Source organism: Ranitomeya imitator, chromosome 3 (assembly GCF_032444005.1).
Source record: "Ranitomeya imitator isolate aRanImi1 chromosome 3, aRanImi1.pri, whole genome shotgun sequence".
NCBI lineage: Eukaryota > Metazoa > Chordata > Amphibia > Anura > Dendrobatidae > Ranitomeya > Ranitomeya imitator.
In genome coordinates, this window is record NC_091284.1 from 738,765,858 (window position 1) to 738,793,629 (window position 27,772).

Consider the following 27,772-nt stretch of genomic DNA (forward strand, 5'->3'; position numbering starts at 1 on the left):
GTACCGCTGAAAGCGTCATATTGTCCCGCAAAAAAAGAGCCGCCATACAGCATCATCAGCAAAAAAATAAAAAAGTTATAGTCCTGAGAATAAAGCGATGCAAAAATAATTATTTTTTCTGTAAAATAGTTTTTATCGTATAAAAGCGCCAAACCATAAAAAAATGATATAAATGAGGTATCGCTGTAATCATACTGACCCGAAGAATAAAACTGATTTATCAATTTTACCAAACGCGGAACGGTATAAACGCCTCCCCCAATAGAAATTCATGAATAGCTGGCTTTTGGTCATTCTTCCTCACAAAAATCGGAATAAAAAGCGATCAAAAAATGTCACGTGCCCAAAAATGTTTTCAATAAAAACGTCAACTCGTCCCGCAAAAAACAAGACCTCACATGACTCTGTGGACCAAAATATGGAAAAATTATAGCTCTCAAAATGTGGTATTGCAAAAAATATTTTTTGCAATAAAAAGGGTCTTTCAGTGTGTGACGGCTGCCAATCATAAAAATCCGCTAAAAAACTCGCTATAAAAGTAAATCAAACCCCCCTTCATCACCCCCTTAGTTAGGGAAAAATAAAAAAAATGTATTTATTTCCATTTTCCCATTAGGGCTAGGGTTAGGGCTAGGGTTAGGGTTAGGGCTAGGGTTAGGGCTAGGGTTAGGGCTAGGGTTGGGGCTAGGGTTAGGGTTGGGGCTAAAGTTAGGGTTTAGATTACATTTACAGTTGGGAATAGGGTTGGGATTAGGGTTAGGGGTGTGTCAGGGTTAGAGGTGTGGTTAGGGTTACCGTTGGAATTAGGGTTAGGGGTGTGTTTAGATTAGGGTTTCAGTTATAATTGGGGGGTTTCCACTGTTTCGGCATATCAGGGGCTCTCCAAACACGACATGGCGTCCGATTTCAATTCCAGCCAATTCTGCGTTGAAAAAGTAAAACAGTGCTCCTTCCCTTCCGAGCTCTCCTGTGTGCCCAAACAGGGGTTTACCCCAACATATGGGGTATCAGCGTACTCAGGACAAATTGGACAACAACTTTTGTGGACCAATTTCTCCTGTTACCCTTGGGAAAATACAAAACTGGGGGCTAAAAAATAATTTTTGTGGGAAAACAAAAAGATTTTTTATTTTCACGGCTCTGCGTTATAAACTGTAGTGAAACACTTGGGGGTTCAAAGTTCTCACAACACATCTAGATAAGTTCATTGAGGGGTCTAGTTTCCAATATGGGGTCACTTGTGGGGGGTTTCTACTGTTTAGGTACATTAGGGGCTCTGCAAACGCAATGTGACGCCTGCAGACCAATCCATCTAAGTCTGCATTCCAAATGATGCTCCTTCCCTTCCGAGCCCTCCCATGCGCCCAAACGGTGGTTCCCCCCCACATATCGGGTATCAGCGTACTCAGGACAAATTGGACAACAACATTTAGGGTCCAATTTCTCCTGCTAACCTTGGAAAAATACAAAACTGGGGGCTAAAATATAATTTTTGTGGAAAAAAAAATATTTTTTATTTGCATGGCTCTGCGTTATAAACTGTAGTGAAATACTTGGGGGTTCAAAGCTCTCACAACACATCAAGATGAGTTCCTTAGGGGGTCTACTTTCCAAAATGGTGTCACTTGTGGGGGGTTTCTACTGTTTAGGTACATTAGGGGCTCTGCAAACGCAATGTGACGCCTGCAGACCATTCCATCTAAGTCTGCATTCCAAATGGCGCTCCTTCCCTTCCGAGCCCTCCCATGCGCCCAAACGGTGGTTCCCCCCCACATATGGGGTATCAGCGTACTCAGGACAAATTGGACAACAACTTTTGGGGTCCAATTTCTCCTGTTACCCTTGGGAAAATACAAAACTGGGGGCTAAAAAATAATTTTTGTGGGAAAACAAAAAGATTTTTTATTTTCACGGCTCTGCGTTATAAACTGTAGTGAAACACTTGGGGGTTCAAAGTTCTCACAACACATCTAGATAAGTTCATTGAGGGGTCTAGTTTCCAATATGGGGTCACTTGTGGGGGGTTTCTACTGTTTAGGTACATTAGGGGCTCTGCAAACGCAATGTGACGCCTGCAGACCAATCCATCTAAGTCTGCATTCCAAATGATGCTCCTTCCCTTCCGAGCCCTCCCATGCGCCCAAACGGTGGTTCCCCCCCACATATCGGGTATCAGCGTACTCAGGACAAATTGGACAACAACATTTAGGGTCCAATTTCTCCTGCTAACCTTGGAAAAATACAAAACTGGGGGCTAAAAAATAATTTTTGTGGGAAAAAAATTTTGTTTTATTTTTATGGCTCTGCATTATAAACTTCTGTGAAGCCCTTGGTGGGTCAAAGTGCTCACCACACATCCAGATAAGTTCCTTAGGGGGTCTACTTTCCAAAATGGTGTCACTTGTGGGGGGTTTCAATGTTTAGGCACATCAGTGGCTCTCCAAACGCAACATGGCGTCCCATCTCAATTCCTGTCAATTTTGCATTGAAAAGTCAAACGGCGCTCCTTCCCTTCTGAGCTCTCCCATGCGCCCAAACAGTGGTTTACTGCCACATATGGGGTATCAGCGTACTCGGGACAAATTGGACAACAACTTTTGAGGTCCAATTTCTTCTCTTACCCTTGGAAAAATAAAAAATTGGGGGCAAAAATATAATTTTTGTGAAAAAATATGATTTTTTATTTTTACGGTTCTGCATTATAAACTTCTGTGAAGCACTTGGTGGGTCAAAGTGCTCACCACACCTCTAGATAAGTTCCTTAGGGGGTCTACTTTCCAAAATGGTGTCACTTGTGGGGGGTTTCAATGTTTAGGCACATCAGTGGCTCTCCAAACGCAACATGGCGTCCCATCTCAATTCCTGTCAATTTTGCATTGAAAAGTCAAATAGCGCTCCTTCCCTTCCGAGCTCTCCCATGCGCCCAAACAGTGGTTTACTGCCACATATGGGGTATCAGCGTACTCAGGACAAATTGGACAACAACTTTTTGGGTCCAATTTCTCCTGTTACCCTTGGTAAAATAAAACAAATTGGAGCTGAAGTAAATTTTTTGTGTAAAAAAGTTAAATGTTCATTTTTATTTAAACATTCCAAAAATTCCTATTAAACACCTGAAGGGTTAATAAACTTCTTGAATGTGGTTTTGAGCACCTTGAGGGGTGCAGTTTTTAGAATGGTGTCACACTTGGGCATTTTCTATCATATAGACCCCTCAAAATGACTTCAAATGAGACGTGGTCCCTAAAAAAAAAATGGTGTTGTAAAAATGAGAAATTGCTGGTCAACTTTTAACCCTTATAACTCCCTAACAAAAAAAAAAATTGGTTCCAAAATTATGCTGATGTAAAGGAGACATGTGGGAAATGTTACTTATTAAGTATTTTGTGTGACATATCTCTGTGATTTAATTGCATAAAAATTCAAAGTTTGAAAATTGCGAAATTTTCAAAATTTTCGCCAAATTTCCGTTTTTTTCACAAATAAACGCAGGTACTATCAAAGAAATTTTACCACTATCATGAAGTACAATATGTCTCGAGAAAACAATGTCAGAATCACCAGGATCCGTTGAAGCGTTTCGGAGTTATAACCTCATAAAGGGACAGTGGTCAGAATTGTAAAAATTGGCCTGGTCATTGACGTGCAAACCACCCTTGGGGGTAAAGGGGTTAAAGGTGAAGGTAAATTCGCCAACAGACAGGCAAAGGTTCCACATGAACTCAGATGCAGATACATACCTGTAGTATTGCTTCTAGTGTTACATTTTGCTGCAATGGAAACAAAGTTACATAGTTTAGTAGGCTGCATGCTGACAGGAATAGGTTGTGCTTAAAGGGGTTTTCTGCATGAATAAAGTACATGAATGTGCCCTGCTGTGTACTGTGTAATGGCTGTGTCTCACCGTGAGGAAGAGGTCTGATCATAGCACAGCTCCTGGGAAGGGGAGGAAAGTATACAGACAGGATATTATGGGGTCACATCTGATTCTTTTTGTGAAGTAAAACATTTCCCTGCCTATGTAAGAACAGGTTTTACCTCACAGGAAGAATCAGCTGTGATCCCGTGCTGTCCTGTCTATATTCTCTATTTTGCTTCCTCCCCTGCCCAGGAGATGTGGTATGATCAGACTATGTTCCTGTACGGTCAGACACAGCAATTACACAGTACACAGCAGGGGCACATTTATAAAATAGTATCTCTGTACAGGTATACTTTTTTTAACACATTCAGTTGTGAAACTTATTTTTATTGCATGGTGTCCTCAGCGCTGCAGACAATAACAGACACCAGGAGAAGTAGAGACTCCGCACTGGACCAAGGGATGGTGAGTAAAACCAGTACGTTTTTTATATAGCGTGCGTTTTGGTTTTTGACTAGTGGCTATACTGATAAGGTATTCCCTTATTTCACACCAATAAGCCAGCAATCATTAATGCTACATGAAACTCTTGAAACTTGTACAATTTTCTGTAATTCCAGTCCAGAGGGTAATCTTATGTATGATGGTTGTATAAACTACTCTTACTACATTGCAGCTCCCCTGGCAGTGCCTGGTTACATGGGCATCAGGGATGATGTGTTGACAACGTGACCACGGTCATCCACGACTTCAGTGGTTCAGACACCCACCGCATTAGTGGTAGGTCTTGGTAAAACTAAACCAGTGGGGAATAAACTAAACCACAGAAAAAAACAAAACCCTAAAAGCATTTTTTATTCATAAATATTTAAAAAGACCAAATGATCAACACTAGACAGATACGTAAATTACCATAACCAAACTGAAATTGGGTATTGGTAAAGGGTACTAATCTGGAAGGTGCCAGATTAAAGATAATGGTACACAAACCTGATGTAGCCCTAATAAAGTCCTACACACACTGTACCTTTTTGACAGTGGAGGTTGGCACCCCCACTCCGCGACGGCTGTCCCTTCTATCCCTGAAGGCCCTGTCAGCTACCCAACCCAAGACCCACCACGATGCACACAAATAGCCAATTCCCTTGGCTATAAAAATATATACAAATAGCCTCTCCTAAGATAGAAAATAGAAATAAACCCTCTAGTATTCACTAGAGTTTATTGGGAGTTGCCAAGCAGTGTCCATTCAAAGGACTACAAATTACTCTCATATTAAAGGCTCAAGCTGTAACAGTCATTAGCATGACTAAAGAAAAAGAGCAAATCCAAGATGACTATGTATATATTGTCCTCTAATTTCAAATAAACATCCAGATCTACCCTTTAGTAAATTGTGAGCCAAAGGAATAGAAATAGTTTCATAGCAAGCTCTGGTACAGTCCAATAGATATATGCATTCACCAAGTTCTCCTAGTACCGCTGTGCCACATGTAGTATCAAACCTATTGCCATAAATGTTTATGGCCAGCAAGCTAAAGAAACTAAAACAAGTTACTTATCTGAGTCACGTAAATTGTTTCATAGTCCACGTCCCTACGCGTTTCACCCCTTCCAGATATAGGGGCTCATCAGGGGACCATCAATAGAGGCAAAGCCATAGTGGCCTAAAGTGCATGAAAGTGCATAAAACTAAACCAGTAGGGAACCAGGGGAGCTTTGGCATGGCAGTAGCAGAGGATCGGTATGGTATTATTAATTTTGGCATTTCTAAGACTGGTGTGGTCAATGTGGGTGCTTCAATGGGTAAAAAACAAGGGTAAGGTTAATTGGCTATTATCATATCCTCAGGACATGCACTAAACAAGATACACAGCGTCCCATTTATCAAAGAGAATGGAGGTCCTGGAGGCAGCCGCTGCCACTGACTCAATACGGAACGAATGGAGAGATGGCCACAAATGTCCGAGTCTACGAACGTCCCAGAACAGTAAACGTAATGCTGAGCCTGCTCCTCTAAGTCTTATAGACTTACATGGAGAGACTTCTTTTCCTTTTCAAGATCACTGTGGATGAAGGCTATAGTGGCAATTTAGAGGCTTTATAACTAAACATTGAGGACAAGCTTCTCCTCCGCCACCCTGGACCACACGTGACCATGTAATACATACCGATTTGAAATCTCCATCTACATCAGAATCTTCTAAGCTTTCTTCTTGTGGAACATTTCTCTTCTTCAAGAGGTGCTCGTCTCTTTTGTTCTGAAAGGGAAGTATAGCAAGAAAGTTCAGTAGAGGTTATGAAGTGGGAACAGGCGGTGAGTATAGTGAAGAGTTAGGACATCAGGGGCAAGCGGCAAACTCACAAGCAAGAAATAGGAAAAAAGTTACCTAGCCATGATGCAAAAAATGGAAGAAATAACTGGTGTTAAATGCTTCTCAGGTTACAGCAGGAGGCCTGAGCTGCATCATTACAATAAGCCTGGATGTCTTCCTGGAGCAGAACAATATTGTATCATACAATTAGGTTCTGTAGAAGGACGTAGATCTGGGGATTTATTATGATGGAATATAGGCTGAACTGGATGGACAAATGTCTTTTTTCGGCCTTACTAACTATGTTACTATGTTACTATGACTATGGACACTGCCTAAATCATGCACTTATCAGACAAAGCTTTGGCCCACAGCCCCCAATGCCCCTCCTCTTGACTTCTCAGCCCTGTTCCAAAGCCAGCTTCTCCACCATGACAGACGATCAGCTCTCCATCCTTCTATCAAGATCACATCTCACCACTTGCACCCTTGACCCGCTCCCGTCGCACCTCATCCCTAACCTCGCAAAAGTCTTCATCCCAACCCTAACACAATTCTTCAACCTCTCACTTACAAACGGTGTCTTCCCCTCATCCTTCAAAAACGCATCAATCACACCTATCCTCAAAAAACCCTCCCTTGACCCATCCTCTGTGCCCAGCTATCACCCGATATCCCTTCTCCCTTATGCCTCAAAACTACTGGAACAGCATGTCCATCTTGAACTGTCCTCCCACCTCTCCTCCAGCTCCCTCTTTGACCGGTTACAATCTGGCTTCCGAACACATCACAACTGAAACTGCCCTAACTAAAGTGACCAATGACCTACTAACCGCCAAGAGCAAGCGACACTACTCTGTCGTCCTCCTCCTGGACCTGTCTTCAGCCTTCGACACTGTGGACCACTCCCTCCTGTTACAGATTCTCTCATCTCTTGGCATCACAGACTTGGTCCTATCCTGGATCTCATCATATCTAACAGACTGGATATTCAGTGTCTCCCTCCCCCACACCACCTCCTCATCTCGGCCCCTATCTGTCGGTGTTCCCCAAGGCTCAGTTCTAGGACCCCTACTCTTCTCCATCTACACCTTCGGCCTGGGACAGCTCATAGAATCCCACGGTTTACAATATCATCTCTACGCTGATGTCACGCAGATCTACGTATCTGGACCCGACCTCACTTCCTTACTGACTGAAATCCCACAATGTGTCTGCCATTTCATCCTTCTTTTCTGTCTTCCAAAGGAGATTTGTAGTTAAAATTCTGCGCTGCCGCTAAGATGAATTTCAGGAGAGTAAAGTTGATTCACAGTGGTTTTATTCAATGCATTTCAGGGGTCTCATGCCCCCTTCATCAGGAAATACCACACAGAACATACAGGCATCACAGGTATAAATAGTTTTGCTAGGTTACAAAAAAGGGCACCAACAGGTCAGATGACTCAGTGTCAAAGTTCAAAGATGAAACACAATTAACAATTCAAACGATTAGGGAGGTATATACAATGAAAAAAAATAATGCAATGACTTCTTTTATATTTCTAGACAATATTTCCAAATTTGAAGCATTTAAGAAAAACAAAAAAAAAAACAAACAAAAAAAACAAAAACAAAACGATCTCTACTTAAATGGACAAGAACCTGTAAGAAAAGGAATTACTCCAGTTCAGAAGCAAATGCCTTACAGATGAACTACAGTGTGGAATCAACAAGCTGCTTATTCTTATCGAAAATCCATTGGAATCTTTACATTGAATGTGGAATAAAATCATGTTTTATTATTTTACATTAAAAAATATAACTATATATATATATATATATATATATATATATATATATATATATATATATATATATATATATATATATATATATATATATATATTAATTTGTGGTAGTTTGTGGTGATCTAAAGGCATAATCTGTAAGGCATTTGCTTCTGAACTGGAGTAATTCCTTTTCTTACAGGTTCTTGTCCATTTAAGTAGAGATCGTTTTTTTTTTTTCTTAAATGCTTCAAATTTGGAAATATTGTCTAGAAATATAAAAGTCATTGCATTATTTTTTTCATTGTATATACCTCCCTAATCGTTTGAATTGTTAATTGTGTTTCATCATTGAACTTTGACACTGAGTCATCTGACCTGTTGGTGCCCTTTTTTTTGTAACCTAGCAAAACTATTTATACCTGTGATGCCTGTATGTTCTGTGTGGTATTTCCTGATGAAGGGGGCATGAGAACCCTGAAACGCGTTGAATAAAACCACTGTGAATCAACTTTACTCTCCTGAAATTCATCTTAGCGGCAGCGCAGAATTTTAACTACAAATCTCCTTTTGAAGACATTATTTTCTCTGGTCGGTGAAGACCTGTGGATCTGCAGCAGCCGCTATCTATATGCTCTAATCTCATCCTAACCAGGTGAGCAAATTTCGGTATATATTCTCCTTTTTGTAACGTGGATAAGACCCTATTGCGCTCTTTGTCTCCCCATTGTTTTACAATAGTATCCTTCTTTTCTGCTCGTTTTCTAAAACTGAACATGGACAAAACAGAATTCATCATCTTTCCCCCACCTCACTCTACCCCTCCACCCAACCTATCCATCAACGTCAATGGCTGCTTACTTTCCCCGGTCCCGCACGCTCGGTGCCTCGGGGTGATCCTTGACTCTACCCTCTCTTTCAAGACACATATCCAAGCCCTTGCCTCCTCTTGCTGATTCCAACTCAAAAACATTTCCCAGATCCGTGCATTCCTTGACCATGAAACCACAAAAACACTAGTACATGCCCTTATCTCCCGCCTCGACTACTGCAACCTCCTACTCTCTGGCCTCCCCTTTAGCACTCTGGCACCACTCCAATCCATCCTAAACTCTGCTGCCCGACTAATCCACCTGTCTCCCCGTTACTCCCCAGCCTCTCCTTTCTGCCAGGCCCTTCACTGGCTTCCTATTGCCCAGAGGCTACAGCTCAAAACACTAACAATGACTTACAAAGGCATTCACAATCTGACTCCTCCATACATCTGTGACATGGTCTCCCGTTACCTGCCTACACGCAACCTTCGATCATCTCATGATCTCCTTCTCTACTCCTCTCTCATCTCTTCCTCCCATACTCTGGAACTCTCTACCCGAACACATCAGGCTCTCACCTACCACGGAAACGTTCAAAAGGAACCTGAAGACCCACCTCTTCCGACAATCCTACAACCTGCAGTGATCCCCAGTATACTGAACCGCCACATGACCAGCTCTACCCTCACCTACTGTATCCTCACCCATCCCTTGTAGACTGTGAGCCCTCGCGGGCAGGGTCCTCTCTCCTCCTGTACTTGCGTGTACCTTGTTTTACTCATGTTTATTGTACTTGTCTATATTTGCCCCGTTCACATGTAAAGCGCCATGGAATAAATGGCGCTATAAAAATGAATAATAATAATGCACCTTTAAGTCATGAACTATAGAGCCACAGATGTGATCTAAAGGTAGACATTTCTGGGAACCTTTTCGCTAAATCTCCTCTCCACACTCACCCCCAAAAATGGTATTTACCTACAGTCAGAATCTGCAAATAAAAACCTTCCGAAACAGCAGGGAGAAACTTAAAGTGATATTCTCCCAGCAGCCACACTTCCAGTCATCAAGGCGGTGCAGGGGACGGTTGTAGTCACCAATCACACAGCGAGGGCGCTGTTATCACTCCCCTGCAAACTGAATGGCAGCAGTGCGTGTGACAATCAGAGAAGAGATTGATCACAGCACATTTACTGAAGGGGGAATGTAACTTCATTTTATCCCCACTGTTCTTCCATGAACTCTGGAATATGTTTTAAATGATGTTTACCTGCAGATCATCATCATACCTGCAGTTGTTTGTTTCTATTTAGCTGACAGGTTCCCTCTAAGCACTGTGTACTAACAACTTGTGACATGCATGTCATTTTTCACAAGACAAGTGGAGAAAAAAAAACACATGCTAAAGATTTAATGCATGTTAAAGGGGGATTCTAGCCTCAAGGGGATGGCATATTGCTAAGAATAAGTGATCACTTTATGATCAGTGGGGGTCTGACCAACTGGGACCTCCCTCCACTGTCCTTGCACAATTCAAGTTAAAGATGGTGAACTGGCTGCAATCTCAGGATCAGTAGTGGTCCCTGAATTTGGACTATGGCGAAGTGGCTGCAATCTCAGGATCAGTAATGGTCCCTGAATTTGGACTGTGACACTGGAACGCCAAGTTGTGATAAAACACTATTACTTTACATGTTCGGTGTACAAAAGACAATTATGGACTTCGCTAAAGGTACCTTCACACATAACGATTTCGTTAACGATATCGTTGCTTTTTGTGACGTAGCAACGATATCGTTAACGAAATCGTTATGCGTGACAGCGACCAACGATCAGGCCCCTGCTGGGAGATCGTTGGTCGCTGGGAATGATCAGGACCTTTTTTTGGTCGCTGATCACCCGCTGTCATCGCTGAATCGGCGTGTGTGACGCCGATCCAGCGATGTGTTCACTGGTAACCAGGGTAAATATCGCGTTACTAAGCGCAGGGCCGCGCTTACTAACCCGATATTTACCCTGGTTACCATTGTAAAAGTTAAAAAAAAAAAAAAAACAGTACATACTCACATTCCGATATCTGTCATGTCCCCCGGCGTCAGCTTCCCGCACTGACTGTCAGTGCCGGCCGGCCGTAAAGCAGAGCACAGCGGTGACGTCACCGCTGTGCTCTGCTTTACGGCCGACGCTGACACAGTCAGTGCGGGAAGCGTACGCCGGGGCACGTGACAGACATCGGAATGTGAGTATGTACTGTTTGTTTTTTTTAACTTTTACAATGGTAACCAGGGTAAATATTGGGTTACTAAGCGCAGCCCTGCGCTTAGTAACCCGATATTTACCCTGGTTACCCGGGGACTTCGGTATCGTTGAAGACCGTTTCAACAATGCCGAAGTCTTTCCCTGGATCGTTGGTCGCTGGAGAGAGCAGTCTGTGTGACAGCTCCCACACAACGACTTACCAACGATCACGGCCAGGTCGTATCGCTGGTCGTGAACGTTGGTAAGTCGTTTAGTGTAACGGTACCTTAAGTGTAAGATGCAGGATTGCAAGAAAGGGCTTTTTCACAACATCGATTCCCATGGGGTATTACGCAATGGTCAAGATCCCCAGGACTAGATGCAAAACTCCCAGATCCCATCTCCCACAATACTGCAGGGATGCCATATACAATTCACTACGCTTCCCAATACAATTGAAAGCTTTGCTGCTTCAATGGTTATGAACCGGTTATGAATATATCCTATGGGTCCATTTAGACAAGCTGATCTAGGCCATTAAACGTCCAACTGACTGAAGGTGATCAGTGTTTAATCACTGACTTATTAACATAGTAAGGGTACTGTTACACTATAAGATTTACCAACGATCACGACCAGCGATACGACCTGGCCGTGATCGTTGGTAAGTCGTAGTGTGGTCGCTGGAGAGCTGTCACACAGACAGCTCTCCAGCGACCAACGATGCCGAGGTCCCCGGGTAACCAGGGTAAACATCGGGTTACTAAGTGCAGGGCCGCGCTTAGTAACCCGATGTTTACCCTGGTTACCAGCATAAAAAAAAACAAACACTACATACCGTATATACTCGAGTATAAGCCGACCCGAGTATAAGCCGACCCCCCTAATTTTGCCACAAAAAACTGGGAAAACTTATTGACTCGAGTATAAGCCTAGGGTGGAAATGCAGCATTTACCGGTGAATTTCAAAAATAAAAATAGATCATTATTTCCCCATAGCTGTGCCATATAGTGCTCTGCACCGTTCATATTTCCCCATAGGTGTGAACCATATAGTGCTCTGCACCGTTCATTGTGCCCCCTAGCTGTGCCATATACGGTGCTCTGCACCGTTCACTGTGCCCCATACATAGCTGTGCTGTGCCATATACGGTGCTCTGCACCGTTCATTGTGCCCCATAGATGTGCCATATACGGTGCTCTGCACCGTTCACTGTGCCCCATACATAGCTGTGCTGTGCCATATACGGTGCTCTGCACCGTTCACTGTGCCCCATAGCTGTGCTGTGCCATATACGGTGCTCTGCACCGTTCACTGTGCCCCATAGCTGTGCTGTGCCATATACGGTGCTCTGCACCGTTCACTGTGCCCCATAGCTGTGCTGTGCCATATACGGTGCTCTGCACCGTTCACTGTGCCCCATAGCTGTGCTGTGCCATATACGGTGCTCTGCACCGTTCACTGTGCCCCATAGCTGTGCTGTGCCATATACGGTGCTCTGCACCGTTCACTGTGCCCCATAGCTGTGCTGTGCCATATACGGTGCTCTGCACCGTTCACTGTGCCCCATAGCTGTGCTGTGCCATATACGGTGCTCTGCACCGTTCACTGTGCCCCATAGCTGTGCTGTGCCATATACGGTGCTCTGCACCGTTCACTGTGCCCCATAGCTGTGCTGTGCCATATACGGTGCTCTGCACCGTTCACTGTGCCCCATAGATGTTCCACATAAATTTGTGCCGCCGCTGCCGCAATAAAGAAAAAAAACCACATACTCACCTCCCTTGATTGCAGCTCCCGGCGTCTCGTTCCGGCGCCTCCATCTTCCCGGCGTCTCTGCTCTGACTGATCAGGCAGAGGGCGCCGCGCACACTATATGCGTCATCGCGCCCTCTGCCTGAACAGTCAGAGAGCAGAGACGCCGGGAAGATGGAGGCGCCGGCCGGGAAGATGGATCGGCGCCCGGCGGCTGGAACGAGGACAGGTGAATATAACATACTTACCTAGTCCTGGCGATCCTCGCGCTGTCCCCTCCTGTCTTCGGTGCCGCAGCTTCTTTCTCTATCAGCGGTCACCGGCACCGCTGATTAGAGAAATGAATAAGCGGCTCCGCCCCTATGGGAGGTGGAGCCGCTTATTCATTTCTGTAATGAGCGGTCCCACGTGACCGCTGAAGAGAGGAAGAAACTGCAGCGCCGAAGCCCGTGGGACGGCAGGGACAGCGCGAGGATCGCTGGGACTAGGTAAGTATACCCCAGCGCCCTCAGCCCCTCACCCGCCGACCCCACCGCTACCGTGACTCGAGTATAAGCCGAGGGGGGCACTTTCAGCCCAAAAATTTGGGCTGAAAATCTCGGCTTATACTCGAGTATATACGGTACTTACATTCCGGTGTCTGTCCCTTGCCGTCTGCTTCCCGCACTGACTGACTGCCGGCCGTAAAGTGAAAGCACAGCACAGCGATAGGACACGGGATCACTAATCCTATCGTTCTGTCCCCATACAGTACCGGCAGCATATCCTATATACACTGGACGATGTGCTGCTGATAAAGATGATCTTAATACCAAAGTGATATCAAAGTGTTTAGATGGGCTGACAGTCGGGAACGAGCAGTCTTACATACAATCAGTTTGCAGATTGGCACATCTAAACAGGACATAAGCTTTTCCTGGGGATAATTTACACTGCAAAATCACCATGCAATTATATAATTTTATTACCTTTCGTAGCTCTATGGTCACTTCATTTCTGTGTCTTCTCATAGTCTAAAAATACAAAGAGTGTGTGTTAAAATTAAAAAGAAAACAAAAGGAAGTTTACAAACACAGACAGCCCGGCGTGCCCTCCTAGATTATTGCTGTACCATGTATCACTGGCCCTGGCCTCCTGGAAGTCCAGGACTCGATAGATGTGGTCCAGGCGATGATTGCAGCACTCATTGCTGCATGTCCCGGATTCCACGACTGCCAGTAATTCCACATTTACACCGACACTATCTTTAGAAGCTGCAAGACCGTATAGGAATTATACTGCAGTATTGTACAAGTAGGATTCGGAGTCACAAATGTTCAGGATGCAATACTCTCACATGTTCCCTCTCTCCATAGTAAATAAGAGATCACCAAAGGAAAGGCTGAAGTTGGTACGATGCCACTAGTCAGATGTACGGGAGGTGCCCGAGCCAAACCCTGGACGCATACAGCTCTGGATTTTAACTCATCGTCTAACCAAGGTGACTCAGGTATCAGTCACCAAGTCCTAATGCAGCTCAGATTTGAGAAAAGCGTGCTATTCCATAATTCAGCAGGACGCGTCACTCCTGGCAGCGGAGCTTCTCTAAGATGACAGTGCGGCCTATACATTTCCTCTGAGATATGCCTGACATTTAAAGGAACAAGAATAGCCGTGGTTCTCCGAATGATCGCTGCCCTCATGCCGACTGCCCGCTCACATACATAAGATTACATGGCTACATAATGAACGGGTTTACCACCTTATTAACCTTCCTTGTACCATGGACAATTTTTAGCTGCCTGATGAATCCCGATGACCCACGGATGTCACACCTGGTCAATATCTTAAAAATCAGTGCAATTTATTTTTCTAGATATGTGATGGAACGTGCGGAAAAAAAACAAACAAAAACAAACGGCTGTAAGTATGGCTTGTGTCTAATGGTTATAGACAGACATCACTAAGACACTACACTTTCAGCAGGATCAGCCACCATCTTACATCTGTGACCTCGTCTCCCGGTACTTACCTGCACGCAACCTCCGATCCTCACAAGATCTCCTTCTCTGCTCCCCTCATCTCTTCTTCCCACAATCGCATACAAGATTTATCCTGCGCATCACCCCTACTCTGGAACTCTCTACCCCAAGATATCAGACTCCTACCATGGAAACCTTCAAAAGGAACGTGAAGACCTAAATATTCTGACAAGTCTACAACTTGCAGTAACCACCGATCCACCAAACCGCTGCACGACCAGCTCTACTGAATCCTCACCCATCCCTTGTAGATTGTGAGCCTTCATGGGCAGGGTCCTCACTCCTCCTGGACCAGTCGTGACTTGCATTGTTTAAAGGGAACCTGTCAGTAGTTTGGGCCGATAGAAGATGCGGCCATACTGTAGATAAGACCTGAAAGGCGGTGGCCGTATTTTATATCAGCCAAAACTGCTGACAGGTTCCTTTTAAGATTATTGCACTTGTTTTTTATGTATTCCTCTTTTCACATGTAAAGTGCCATGGAATAAATGGTGCTATAATAAATAACAATGGGAGCCAGATGCAAGGGGAAAAAAAGAAAAAGAAAAAAAAAATGAATTGTTTTGGGAATTTACATGTTCAATCCTTCTTTGGAGTAGCGCTCTCTGGAATAGATGGCGTGCTTCACTAAGTGTCCAGACCTTATAGAGGGGTTAGAGAAGATATATGGCGATGGATGAGCTCATATGTGAGGCTAGCCAAGGTCCATGAAGATAGGAAATTTAGGCTTGTCTCTTATTTCTTTAATCAAACGTCTTGACTAAACTGTTAAGAGGATGACGAAAGCTCAGACTTTTATTCCAAAGTCATGAAGTGGTTGTCAAACAGTCAAGTTGTCAAAAAAAAAAAAAAAATGTTTACCCACCTTACAGGACAATATTTGTGAACAGAGGAGAAAGTCAGTGCCGTGTATGAAGGGGGCTGACAGACTGCTCATTCCAATAGCTAAGCCAGTCCTCAGTCTGCACTACCGTTCAAAAGTTTAGGGTCACTTAGAAATTTCCTTATTTTTTAAACAAAAGCGCAGTTTTTTTTCCACTGAAGCTAACATTAAATGATTCAGAAATACACACTATACATTGTTAATGTGGTAAATGACTATTCTAGCTGCAAATATCTGGTTAGTAATGCAATATCTTCAGGTGTATAGAGGCCCATTTCCAACAACCATCACTCCAGTGTTCTTATGGTAATTTGTGTTTACTAACTGTGTAAGAAGGCTAAAGGTACCGTCACACTTAGCGACGCTGCAGCGATACCGACAACGATCCGGATCGCTGCAGCGTCGCTGTTTGGTCGCTGGAGAGCTGTCACACAGACCGCTCTCCAGCGACCAACGATGCCGCTAACCAGGGTAAACATCGGGTAACTAAGCGCAGGGCCGCGCTTAGTAACCCGATGTTTACCCTGGTTACCATCCTAAAAGTAAAAAAAAAACAAACAGTACATACTTACCTACAGCCGTCTGTCCTCCAGCGCTGTGCTCTGCTCTCCTCCTGTACTGGCTGTGAGCACAGCGGCCGCCGGAAAGCAGAGCGGTGACGTCACCGCTCTGCTTTCCGGCTGACCGACGCTCACAGCCAGTACAGGAGGAGAGCAGAGCACAGCGCTGGAGGACAGACAGCTGTAGGTAAGTATGTACTGTTTGTTTTTTTTTACTTTTAGGATGGTAACCAGGGTAAACATCGGGTTACTAAGCGCGGCCCTGCGCTTAGTTACCCGATGTTTACCCTGGTTACCAGTGAAGACATCGGTGAATCGGTGTCTCACACGCCGATTCAGCGATGTCTGCGGGGAGTCCAGCGACCAAATAAAGTTCTGGACTTTCTTCCCCGACCAGCGACAGCACAGCAGGGGCCTGATCGCTGCTGCCTGTCACACTGGACGATATCGCTAGCGAGGACGCTGCAACGTCACGGATCGCTAGCGATATCGTTTAGTGTGACGGTACCTTAATGGATGGCTAGAAGACCCTTGAAACCCCTTGTGCAAGTATGTTAGCACAGCTGAAAACAGTTTGGCTGATTAGAGAACCTATAAACCAGACCTTCCTTTGAGCTAGTTGAGAATCTGGAGCATTACATTTGTTGGTTCCATTAAACTCTCAAAATGGCCAGAAAAAAAGAACTTTCATGTCAAACTCGACAGTCTATTCTTGTTCTTAGCAATTTCTTGCATGGAATAGCCTTCATTTCTAAGAAGCTGAAGATTTCCTACAACAGTGTGTACTACTCCCTTCAGAGGAGAGCACAAAAAGGCTCTACCAGAGTAGAAAGAGAAGTGGGAGGCCCTGCTGTACAACTGAGCAACAAGACAAGTACATTAGAGTCTGTAGTTTGAGAAATGGACGCCTCACAGGTCCTCAACTGGCATCTTCATTAAATACTACACGCAAAACGCCAGTGTCAACGTCTACAGTGAAGAGGCGACTCCGGGATGCTGGCCTTCAGGGCAGAGTGGCAAAGAAAAAGCCATATCTGAGAGTGGACACAGTCTCATTGGACAGAGGAAACTTTGGAATCCAAATTTGAGGTGATTGGATCACACAGAAGAACATTTGTGAGATGCAGAACAACTGAAAAGATGCTGGACGAGTGTCTGACCATCTGTCAAGCATGGTGGAGGTAATGTGATGATCTGGGGTTGCTTTGGTGCTGGTAAAGTGGGAGATTTGTACAAGATAAAGGGATTTTGAATAAGGAAGGTTATCACTCCATTTTGCAGCGCCATGCCATGCCATACTCTGTGGACAGCGCTGCATTGGAGCCAATTTCATCCTACAACAGGACAATGATCCCAATCACACCTCCAAATTATGCAAGAACTATTTAGGGAAGAAGCAGGCAGCTGGTATTCTATCTGTAAAGGAGTGGCCAGCGCAGTCACCAGATCTCAACCCCATTGAGCTGTTGTGGGAGCAGCTTGACTATATGGTACGCAAAAAGTACCCATCCAGCCAAACCAACTTGTAGGAGGGGCTACAGGAAGCATGGGGTGAAATTTCTCCAGATTACCTCAGCAAATTAACTGCTAGAATGCCAAACGTCTGCAACGCTGTAATTGCTGCAAAAGGAGCATTCTTTGACGAAAGCAAAGTTTGAAGGAGAAAATTATTATTTCAAATAAAAATTAGTGATGAGCGAATATGCTCGTTACTCAAGCATGCTCAGGGGTCCTTCAAGTATTTTTTAGTGCTCGGAGATTTAATTTTTCTTGCCGCAGCTGAATGATTTACATATGTTAGCCAGCATAAGTACATGTGGGGATTGCCTGGTTGCTAGGGAATCCCCACATGTACTTATGCTGGCTAACAGATGTAAATCATTCAGCTGCGGCAAGAAAAATTAAATCTCCGAGCACTAAAAATAAAATACTCGGAGGACCCCCGAGCATGCTCGAGAAATCTCGAGAAAACGAGTATATTTTCTCATCACTAATAAAAAATCATTTTTTCGGACCTTGTCGAAGTCTGGACTAGATTTTCAATTTATTTGGCAACTCATTTGATTAATAAAAGTATGAGTTTTCATAGAAAACACAAAATTGTCTGGGCGACCCTAAACTTTTGAACCGTAGTGTACATGTTCTCCCTAAGAAGGGGGCTGGCTTAGCTATTCACAAACTGCCTTGATGATGTGTCGGCACTCCTAAGTTCAGAACAGGGCAGGAAATGGATTTGCCAAGCGAATCAGTGAAACACCGGGACATTAGAGGAGCTTGGCTTCTACAAGTACATTAGTAAGACATATATACAGTACAGACCAAAAATTTGGACACACCTTCTCATTTAAAGATTTTTCTGTATTTTCATGACTATGAAAATTGTACATTCACACTGAAGGCATTAAAACTATGAATTAACACATGTGGAATTATGTACCTAATAAAAAAGTGTGAAACAACTGAAATTATGTCTTATATTCTAGGTTCTTCAAAGTAGCCACCTTTTGCTTTGATGACTGCTTTGCACACTCTTGGCATTCTCTTGATGAGCTTCAAGAGGTAGTCACCGGGAATGGTTTTCACCTCACAGGTGTGCCCTGTCAGGTTTCATAAGTGGGATTCCTTGCCTTATAAATGGGGTTGGGACCATCAGTTGTGTTGTGCAGAAGTCTGGTGGATACACAGCTGATAGTCCTACTGAATAGGCTGTTAGAATTTGTTTTAAGGCAAGAAAAAAGCAGCAAAGTAAAGAAAAACAAGTAGCCATCATTACTTTAAGAAATGAAGGTCAGTCAGTCCGAAAAATTTGGAAAACTTTGAAAGTGTCCCCAAGTGCAGTGGCAAACACCATCGGGCACTACAAAGAAACTGGCTCACGTGAGGACCGCCCAAGGAAAGGAAGACCAAGAGTCACCTCTGCTTCTGAGGATAAGTTTATCAGAGTCACCAGCCACAGAAAATCGCAGGTTAACAGCAGCTCAGATTAAAGACCAGGTCAAAGCCACACAGTTCAAGCAGCAATCACATCTACAACAACTGTTAAGAGGAGACTTTGTGCAGCAGGCCTTCATGGTAAAATAGCTGCTAGGAAACCACTGCTAAGGATAGGCAACAAGCAGAAGAGACTTGTTTGGGCTAAAGAACACAAGGAATGGACATTAGACCAGTGGAAAACTGTGCTTTGGTCTGACGAGTCCAAATTTGAGATTTTTGGTTCCAACCACCGTGTCTTTGTGCAACGCAGAAAAGGTGAACGGATGGACTCTACATGCCTGGTTCCCACCGTAAAGCATGGAGGAGGAGGTGTGATGGTGTGGGGGTGCTTTGCTGGTGACACTGTTGGGGATTTATTCAAAATTGAAGGCATACTGAACCAGCATGGCTACCACAGCATCTTGCAGCGGCATGCTATTCCATCCGGTTTGCGTTTAGTTGGACCATCATTTATTTTAACAGGACAATGACCCCAAACACACCTCCAGGCTGTGTAAGGGCTATTTGACCAAGAAGGAGAGTGATGGGGTGCTACACCAGATGACCTGGCCTCCACAGTCACCAGACCTGAACCCAATCGAGATGGTTTGGGTGAGCTGGACCGCAGAGTGAAGGCAAAAGGGCCAACAAGTGCTAAGCATCTCTGGGAACTCCTTCAAGATTGTTGGAAGACCATTCCCGGTGATTACCTCTTGAAGCTCATCAAGAGAATGTCAAGAGTGTGCAAAGCAGTCATCAAAGCAGAAGGTGGCTACTTTGAAGAACCTAGAATATCTACTATGTAATTGTCTAGGGGTCACTTCCGTCTGTCCTTCCGTCTTTCTGTCTGTCACGGATATTCATTGGTCGCGGCCTGTCTGTCATGGAATCTAAGTCGCTGATTGGTCGTGGGCGTTTTGCCACGACCAATCAGCGACGGCCACAGTCCGGAGGCAATATGGCCGCTCTTTCCTCCCCGCAGTCAGTGCCCGCTCCATACTCCCCTCCAGTCATCCAGTCAGCCCTCACACAGGGTTAATGCCAGCGTTACCAGAGCACGGTGTAACGTACTCCAGTTATGCAGCTATTAACCCTGTGTGACCAACATTTTACTATTGATGCTGCGTATGCAGCATCAATAGTAAAAAGATCTAATGTTACAAATAAGAATAATAAACAAAACGTTATTCTCACCCTCCGACGTCGCATCCTCTCCTCGGCAGTGCAAGCGGCAGGTTCCGGTGCCAAGGATGCTATGCGAGAAGGACCTGCCATGACATCACGGTCATGTGCCCGCGACGTCATCACAGGTCCTGCAGTCATTCCAACCCTGGGACCGGAAGCTGCCGCGTGCACCGCACACAGGCGACAGGACTACAAGGGGCCCCTCGGAAGGTGAGTATATGTTTTTTATTTTTTAACCTGTTACATACGTGGCTGGGCAATATACCACGTGGCTGGGCAACATACCACGTGGACATGCATATTCTAGAATACCCGATGCGTTAGAATCGGGCCACCATCTAGTAAGACAATTTCAGTTGTTTCACACTTTTTTGTTAAGTATATAATTCCACACGTGTTAATTCATAGTTTTGATGCCTTCAGTGTGAATGTACAATTTTCAGAGTCATGAAAATACAGAAAAATATTTAAATGAGAAGGTGTGTCCAAACTTTTGGTCTGCACTGTATATATAATTATACCAGGAACATAAATTTAGTGGACAATCCTATAAAGACTTCTTGCCAGTAGTCTAGTACTCCTGCTGCCATGCGCCTGGCACCATCTCTATAACCATTTATTGGCTGATCACTGTACAACTCTGCCCTGAAAATAGGCTGGATTTTAGGAGCTCGCAGCTCCATTAAGTCCACAGAGAGTGTTGGTCATTATTCCTTATAATTTTGATGAAGGTCACAGTGCAATGACCTCTCATTCAAGATAATAAAAAAAAAAAATCACCTAAATAGTTACTGATTTATGTCCCAGCTCCAAATAACACACGCCGATGTCACAACCATCCCATTGCACACTTACAGGAACGCTCAGGTCCCTGTGTGAGGCCAGAAGAATGCAAGGAATGTATGGAGCATGTGCTCATTTTGGAGGCTGGAAGTCTGACATTCACACTCCTGCGCTGTCACCGAATAATCCAACAAAGAGACGCAAGAACATTCCAGTCTGGATTCATCCTGACTTAGGGTACCGTCACACAGTGGCACTTTTGTCGCTACGACGGTACGATCCGTGACGTTCCAGCGATATCCATACGATATCGCTGTGTCTGACACGCAGCAGCGATCAGGGACCCTGCTGAGAATCGTACGTCGTAACAGATCGTTTGGAACTTTCTTTCGTTGCTGGATCGGTGTGTGTGACACCGATCCAGCAATGCGTTCGCTTCTAACCAGGGTAAACATCGGGTTACTAAGCGCAGGGCCGCGCTTAGTAACCCGATGTTTATCCTGGTTACCATCGTAAATGTAAAAAAAAACAAAAACAAACACTACATACTTACATTCCGGTGTCCGTCAGGTCCCTTGCCGTCTGCTTTCCCGCACTGACTGACTGCAGGCCGTAAAGTGAAAGCAGAGCACAGCGGTGACGTCACCGCTGTGCTGTGCTTTCACTTTACGGCCGGCAGTCAGTCAGTGCGGGAAAGCAGACGGCAAGGGACCTGACGGACACCGGAATGTAAGTATGTAGTGTTTGTTTTTTTTTACGCTGGTAACCAGGGTAAACATCGGGTTACTAAGCGCGGCCCTGCGCTTAGTAACCCGATGTTTACCCTGGTTACCCGGGGACCTCGGCATCGTTGGTCACCCGAGAGCTGTCTGTGTGACAGCTCTCCAGCGACCACACTACGACTTACCAACGATCACGGCCAGGTCGTATCGCTGGTCGTGATCGTTGGTAAATCGTATAGTGTAACGGTACCCTTAGGAAGCAAAGAACAGACGTTGGAAGCTCCTTGCCTGATATTTCCATGCCCACAGATAGTGAGTCCTACCATGAAGAATTCTGAGACATTTCATGTTCAGGCATCACAAACTTCAATCCCCAGAATAAGGCCTCTTTCACACTTCCGTCTTTGAGCTCCCGTCGAAATACATAGTTTTTTTTTATAAAACAGGATCCTGCAAAAAATTTTTCTCATAGACTTGTATTAGCGACGTATGGCCACACGTTTCATCTGTCGTGCACTGGATCCTGCGGAATTTGACAGCCCATCGTTTTGAAAAAACGTTCAAAGAAATGTTTTTTGTCTGCAGTGGAAAAACGTGCCAGTACGCCTCCTCTGTCATACGTCGTTCCACAGAATGGGAGCCTATGGACGCAGGATCCCGCGGTCACTGTGAAATGCAGGAATCCAGTGACGGATCCTGTTTTTACATTTGAGCATGCCTGGAAGCTTTTTCCAACCCGGGGAAACAAATCTCTCTCTCGGCGACGCATTAGGACGGGACACTGCCGGCGGAAGTGTGAAAGAGGCCTTAGGCTTCTTTCACACTAGCGTCGGAATCTCCCCGACGCATTGCGTCGTGGAGAGATTCCGACGCTAGCGTTTGCTGCATTGCACAATGGAGGCAGCGGATGCATTTTTTCCGGCGCATCCGCTGCCCCATTGTAAGGTGCGGGGAAGGTGGGGGCGGAGCTCCGGCCGCGCATGCGCGGTCGGAAAAAGCGGTCCGTCAGGAGAAAAAAACGTTACATGTAGTGTTTTTTTCTCCCGACGGTCCGCCAAAGCACGACGCATCCGTCGCAAGACGGATGCGAAGTGTGGCAATCTGTCGTCAATAGAAGTCTATGGGGAAAAAACGCATCCTGCAAGCACTTTTGCAGGATGCGTTTTTTCTGCAAAAAGACGCATTGTGACGGATTTAAAAAAACGCTAGTGTGAAAGTACCCTAAGAGAAACTAATCTGAAAGGGCTACTCCAGTGTCTACAAATGATTACCGATCCACTAGATTGGTGATAATTCCTACAACTGGAAGACTTAGAAGGGAATCTGTCAGCAGGATTTCACCAAACTATACGTCTATGTAAATCTTTCTAAGACAAGTCCAGCAATACCTTTCCAGGGTCGGTCCATTCCTAAAGGTACTGTCACACTAGACGATATCGCTAGCGATCCGTGACGTTGCAGCGTCCTCGCTAGCGATATCGTCCAGTGTGACAGGCAGCAGCGATCAGGCCCTGCTGGGAGATCGCTGGTCGGGGAAGAAAGTCCAGAACTTTATTTCGTCGCTGGACTCCCCGTAGACATCGCTGAATCGGCGTGTGTGACACCGATTCAGCGATGTCTTCACTGGTAACCAAGGTAAACATCGGGTAACTAAGCGCAGGGCCGCGCTTAGTAACCCGATGTTTACCCTGGTTACCAGCGTAAAAAAACAAACAGTACATACTTACATTCAGCTGTCTGTCCCTTGCCGTCTGGTTCCTGCACTGACTGCTGGCCGTAAAGTGAAAGCAGAGCACAGCCACAGCGGTGAGTCACCGCTGTGTGACTCACCGCTGTGCTGTGCTTTCACTTTCACTTTACGGCCAGCAGTCAGTGCAGGAACCAGACGGCAAGGGACAGACAGCTGAATGTATGTATGTACTGTTTGTTTTTTTTTACGCTGGTAACCAGGGTAAACATCGGGTTACTAAGCGCGGCCCTGCGCTTAGTTACCCGATGTTTACCCTGGTTACCGGGGACCTCGGGATCGTTGGTCGCTGGAGAGCTGTCTGTGTGACAGCTCTCCAACGACCAAACAGCGACGCTGCAGCGATCCGGATCGTTGTCGGTATCGCTGCAGCGTCGCTAAGTGTGACGGTACCTTAAGTTACTGAGAAATCAGCATTTGAATTTATATGCAAATGAGAGCTATGCTAGATGGGAAGCCTGTCACACCAGCTCTACCTCTCGCCCAGTGCGTCTCCTTTTTGACTGCCCATTTGCCCGAGTTCACACAGCACAGAAGCTGTCAAACAGGAGGTGGCGACGCTGCACGAGAAAGAGTGTGGAAGACAGAGTTTCAGATCTACAAATAGCTCTTCAGCCTCATTTGCATATCAATTCCAATGCTGATTTCTTAGTAACAGATGAAATGGACTTATGTAAAAGGTATTGCTGGACTTGTCTTTTAAAAAGGTACGGTAACTTGTCAGGTGCCCCCAGAACCACCGGCAGTTGTGTCTACATATAGTAAGGTAATTGAGTATTTGGTACACTGCCGATTTTGCAAGTTTCCCCACCTACAAAGAATGGAGAGGTCTGTAATTTTTATCGTAGGTATACACTTCAACTGTGAGAGACAGAATAAAATAAAAAAAAAAAACAGAACAGAAAATCACACTGATTTTTACATAAATTACTAGCATATTATTACATGAAATAAGTATTTGATACAATAGAAAAACAACTTCATATTTGGTATAGAAACCTTTGTTTGCAGTTACAGAGGTCAGATGCTTCCTGTAGTTCTTCACCAAGTTTGCACACGGCAGCAGGGATTTTGGCCCACTCCTCCATACAGATCCATACAGGCCAACATTGAGTTTCAGCTTCCGTGAAAGACTTTCTACTAGGTTCAGATCTGGAGACTGGCTAGGCCGCTACGCGATCTTGAAATGCTTCTCATGGAGCCATTCCTTAGTTGCCCTGGCTGTGTGTTTCAGGTCATTGTCATGCTGGAAGACGTATTGGGGAAGAAGGTTGGTGGTCAAAATCTTGTGATACACGACCCCATCCATCCTTCCTTGCATACAGTGCAGTCTTCCTGTTACCTTTGCAGCAAAGCACTCCCCAAAGTATGATGTTTCCCCATCATGCTTCACGGTTGGGATGGTGTTCTTGAGGTTGCACTCATTCTTTCTCCAAACACGGCGAGTGCAGTTGATAACAAAAAATTCTATTTTGGTCTCAATCACATCGCCTTCTCTCATCCAGATGGACATTGGATGATGTCTAAGTAAAGTGTTCTATAAGGCTAGGTTCCCATTGCATTAGGGCAATCCATTAAGCGCATAGCGCTAGCGGATTGCGCTAACGCAATGCTTCTATAGGGTCGGCGTTCTCCCTCCCCGCTAGTGCAGATCCCCGATCTGCGCTAGCGAGGAACGGGCCTCGGACGCACTTCGGACGCTGCAAGCAGCATCCGAGGTCCGTCACAAAAGAACGGCACATCGCTAGCACGTGCCGAAAATGGCATGCGCTAGCGATGCGCTTCAGCAAAAAATAACATTGCTGTCAATGGGTGCACTAACGGACCTGTTGCACGGCGTTAATTGCAACATTTTCGCTGTGCAACGCAGTCCGTTAGCGTGCACACATTAATGCAATGGGAACCTAGCCTTACATGGAGCCCCAAGCCAAAGACTGACAAGTCATTTGGGGTTTCTTCCATTTTCTGATAATTGTGCCAACAGTTGTTGCCTTCTCACCGAGCTGCTTGCCTATTGTTCTGTAGCCCATACCAGCCCTTTTCAGGTCTACAATTTTGTCCTTGGTGTCCTTAGTTTTTTTGGCTTGGCAATGGTGGAGAGGCTAGAGTGTGATTGATTGTATGGACAAGTGTCTTTTATACAGGTAACAAGTTCAAACATTACCTGTATTAATTGTACCTGAGTGCAGAGTAGGAGCGCTTCTAAAAAACAAAAAATAAAACAAACAAAAAAAAACAAAAAAAAAAAAACACAGGTCTGAGAACCAGAAATGATGCTGGTTGGTAGGTGATCAAATATGTATTTCATGCAATCAAATGCAATTTAATTATGTAAAAATCATACAATGTGATTTTTTTTTATTTTGTATCACAGTGGAAGTGTGCCTATGAAAAAAAATTATAGACCTCTCCATTCTTTATAGGTGGAAAAACTTGCAAAATCGGCAGTGTATTAAAGGGACTCTGTCACCTGAATTTGGCGGGACTGGTTTTGGGTCATATGGGCGGAGTTTTCGGGTGTTTGATTCACCCTTTCCTTACCCGCTGGCTGCATGCTGGCTGCAATATTGGATTGAAGTTCATTCTCTGTCCTCCATAGTACACGCCTGCACAAGGCAAGATTGCTTTGCGCAGGCGTGTACTATGGAGGACAGAGAATGAACTTCAATCCAATATTGCAGCCAGCATGCAGCCAGCGGGTAAGGAAAGGGTGAATCAAACACCCGAAAACTCCGCCCATATGACCCAAAACCAGTCCCGCCAAATTCAGGTGACAGGTTCCCTTTAAATACTTATTTTCCCACTGTATCTAAATTAATTCCCCAAAAGTGCCTTTATTGAAAACAAACAAGAAGCTATTGACAAGTCGATGAGGCGTTAGTGACTAGCCGGCCTACTTAGCATGTTATGCCCCTGTGGGCGTCATACCTTGACTTACAAGTGCCGGCGTTATCCCCAGCGCTACACAAGCCTTGCGCATGTGCATGGCTTCTTTCCTTCACTACATTTATCCTCTGAAGTCGGGTGTACGAGTCCCGGCTTCAGAGAGGCACATTGTGCATGATCAGAAGACTTTGTATTTCTGATCACGTGTAGTGAGCTTTTCTGAAGCTGGCTCAAAGAACTTAGGGAAAGAAGCCATGCGCAAGGTTTGTATAGTGCTGGCAATGAGGCCGGTACTTGTATGTCATGGTATCACGCCCACATGGGGCGTGATAACATGCTAAGTGGGCCAACTAGTCTGGGGACAATAACGCCCCAATAACATGCACATTTCCACAGACATAGATGATATGGGGCTGCATGTCAGGTAAAGGCACTAGGGAGAGAGCTGTCATTACATTTTCAATAAACGCACAAGTTTATGTTGATATTTTGGACACTTTCTTATCCCATCAATTGAAAGGATGTTTGGGTATGATTAAATCATTTTTCAAGATGATAATGCATCCTACCATAGGGCAAAAACTGTGAAAACATTCCTTGAAAAAAGACACATAAGGTCAATGTCATGGCCTGCAAATAGTCCGGATCTCAGTCCAATTGACAATCTTTGGTGGAAGTTGAAGGAAATGGTCCATGACAAGGCTCCAACCTGCAAAGCTGATCTGGCAACAGCAATCAGAGAAAGTTGGAGCCAGATTGATGAAGAGTCCTGTGTGACACTCATTAAGGCTATGTTCACATTTGTCGGCGACGCAACGCACAACGCAAACCAAAACGCATTGTTTTGTGACGCATGCGTCCTTTTTTGGCATGATTTTGGACGCAAAAAAAATGCAACTTGCTGCGTCCTCTGCGCCCTGACGCGTGCGCCAAAAAAGACGCATGTGTCACAAAACGCAATGCAACGCATGTCCATGCGCCCCCATGTTAAATATAGGGGCGCATGACGCATGCGTCGCCGCAGCTGCACCCGACGCAGCCCGGCAGAATGCAAATGTGAACGTAGCCTAAGTCCATGCCTCAGAGACTGCACGCTGTTATAAAAGCCAGAGGTGGTGCAACAAAATACTAGTGATGTGTTGGAGTGTTTTTTTTTTTTTTTTTTTCATGATTCCATTTAATTTCCTCATAATTGAGTGATTCCATAATGTTTCCCCCATGTTTGGTTAAAAAAAAGTAACCGTTACTGACTACCAC

The 27,772-nt window shown here is 44.9% G+C and overlaps 1 protein-coding gene across 1 annotated transcript in view; it reads right to left on the reverse strand.

Moving 5' to 3' along the window:
- Positions 1-27,772, reverse strand: part of KPNA3 (karyopherin subunit alpha 3) — a 99,991-nt gene that overhangs the window by 49,753 nt on the left and 22,466 nt on the right. The window contains exons 2-4 of the mRNA XM_069758862.1: positions 13,724-13,768; positions 6,034-6,123; positions 3,741-3,770 (exon numbers count right to left, since the gene is read on the reverse strand). Of these exons, the coding sequence (XP_069614963.1) occupies positions 3,741-3,770; positions 6,034-6,123; positions 13,724-13,768 (165 nt within the window). The remainder of the gene's footprint in view (positions 1-3,740; positions 3,771-6,033; positions 6,124-13,723; positions 13,769-27,772) is intronic.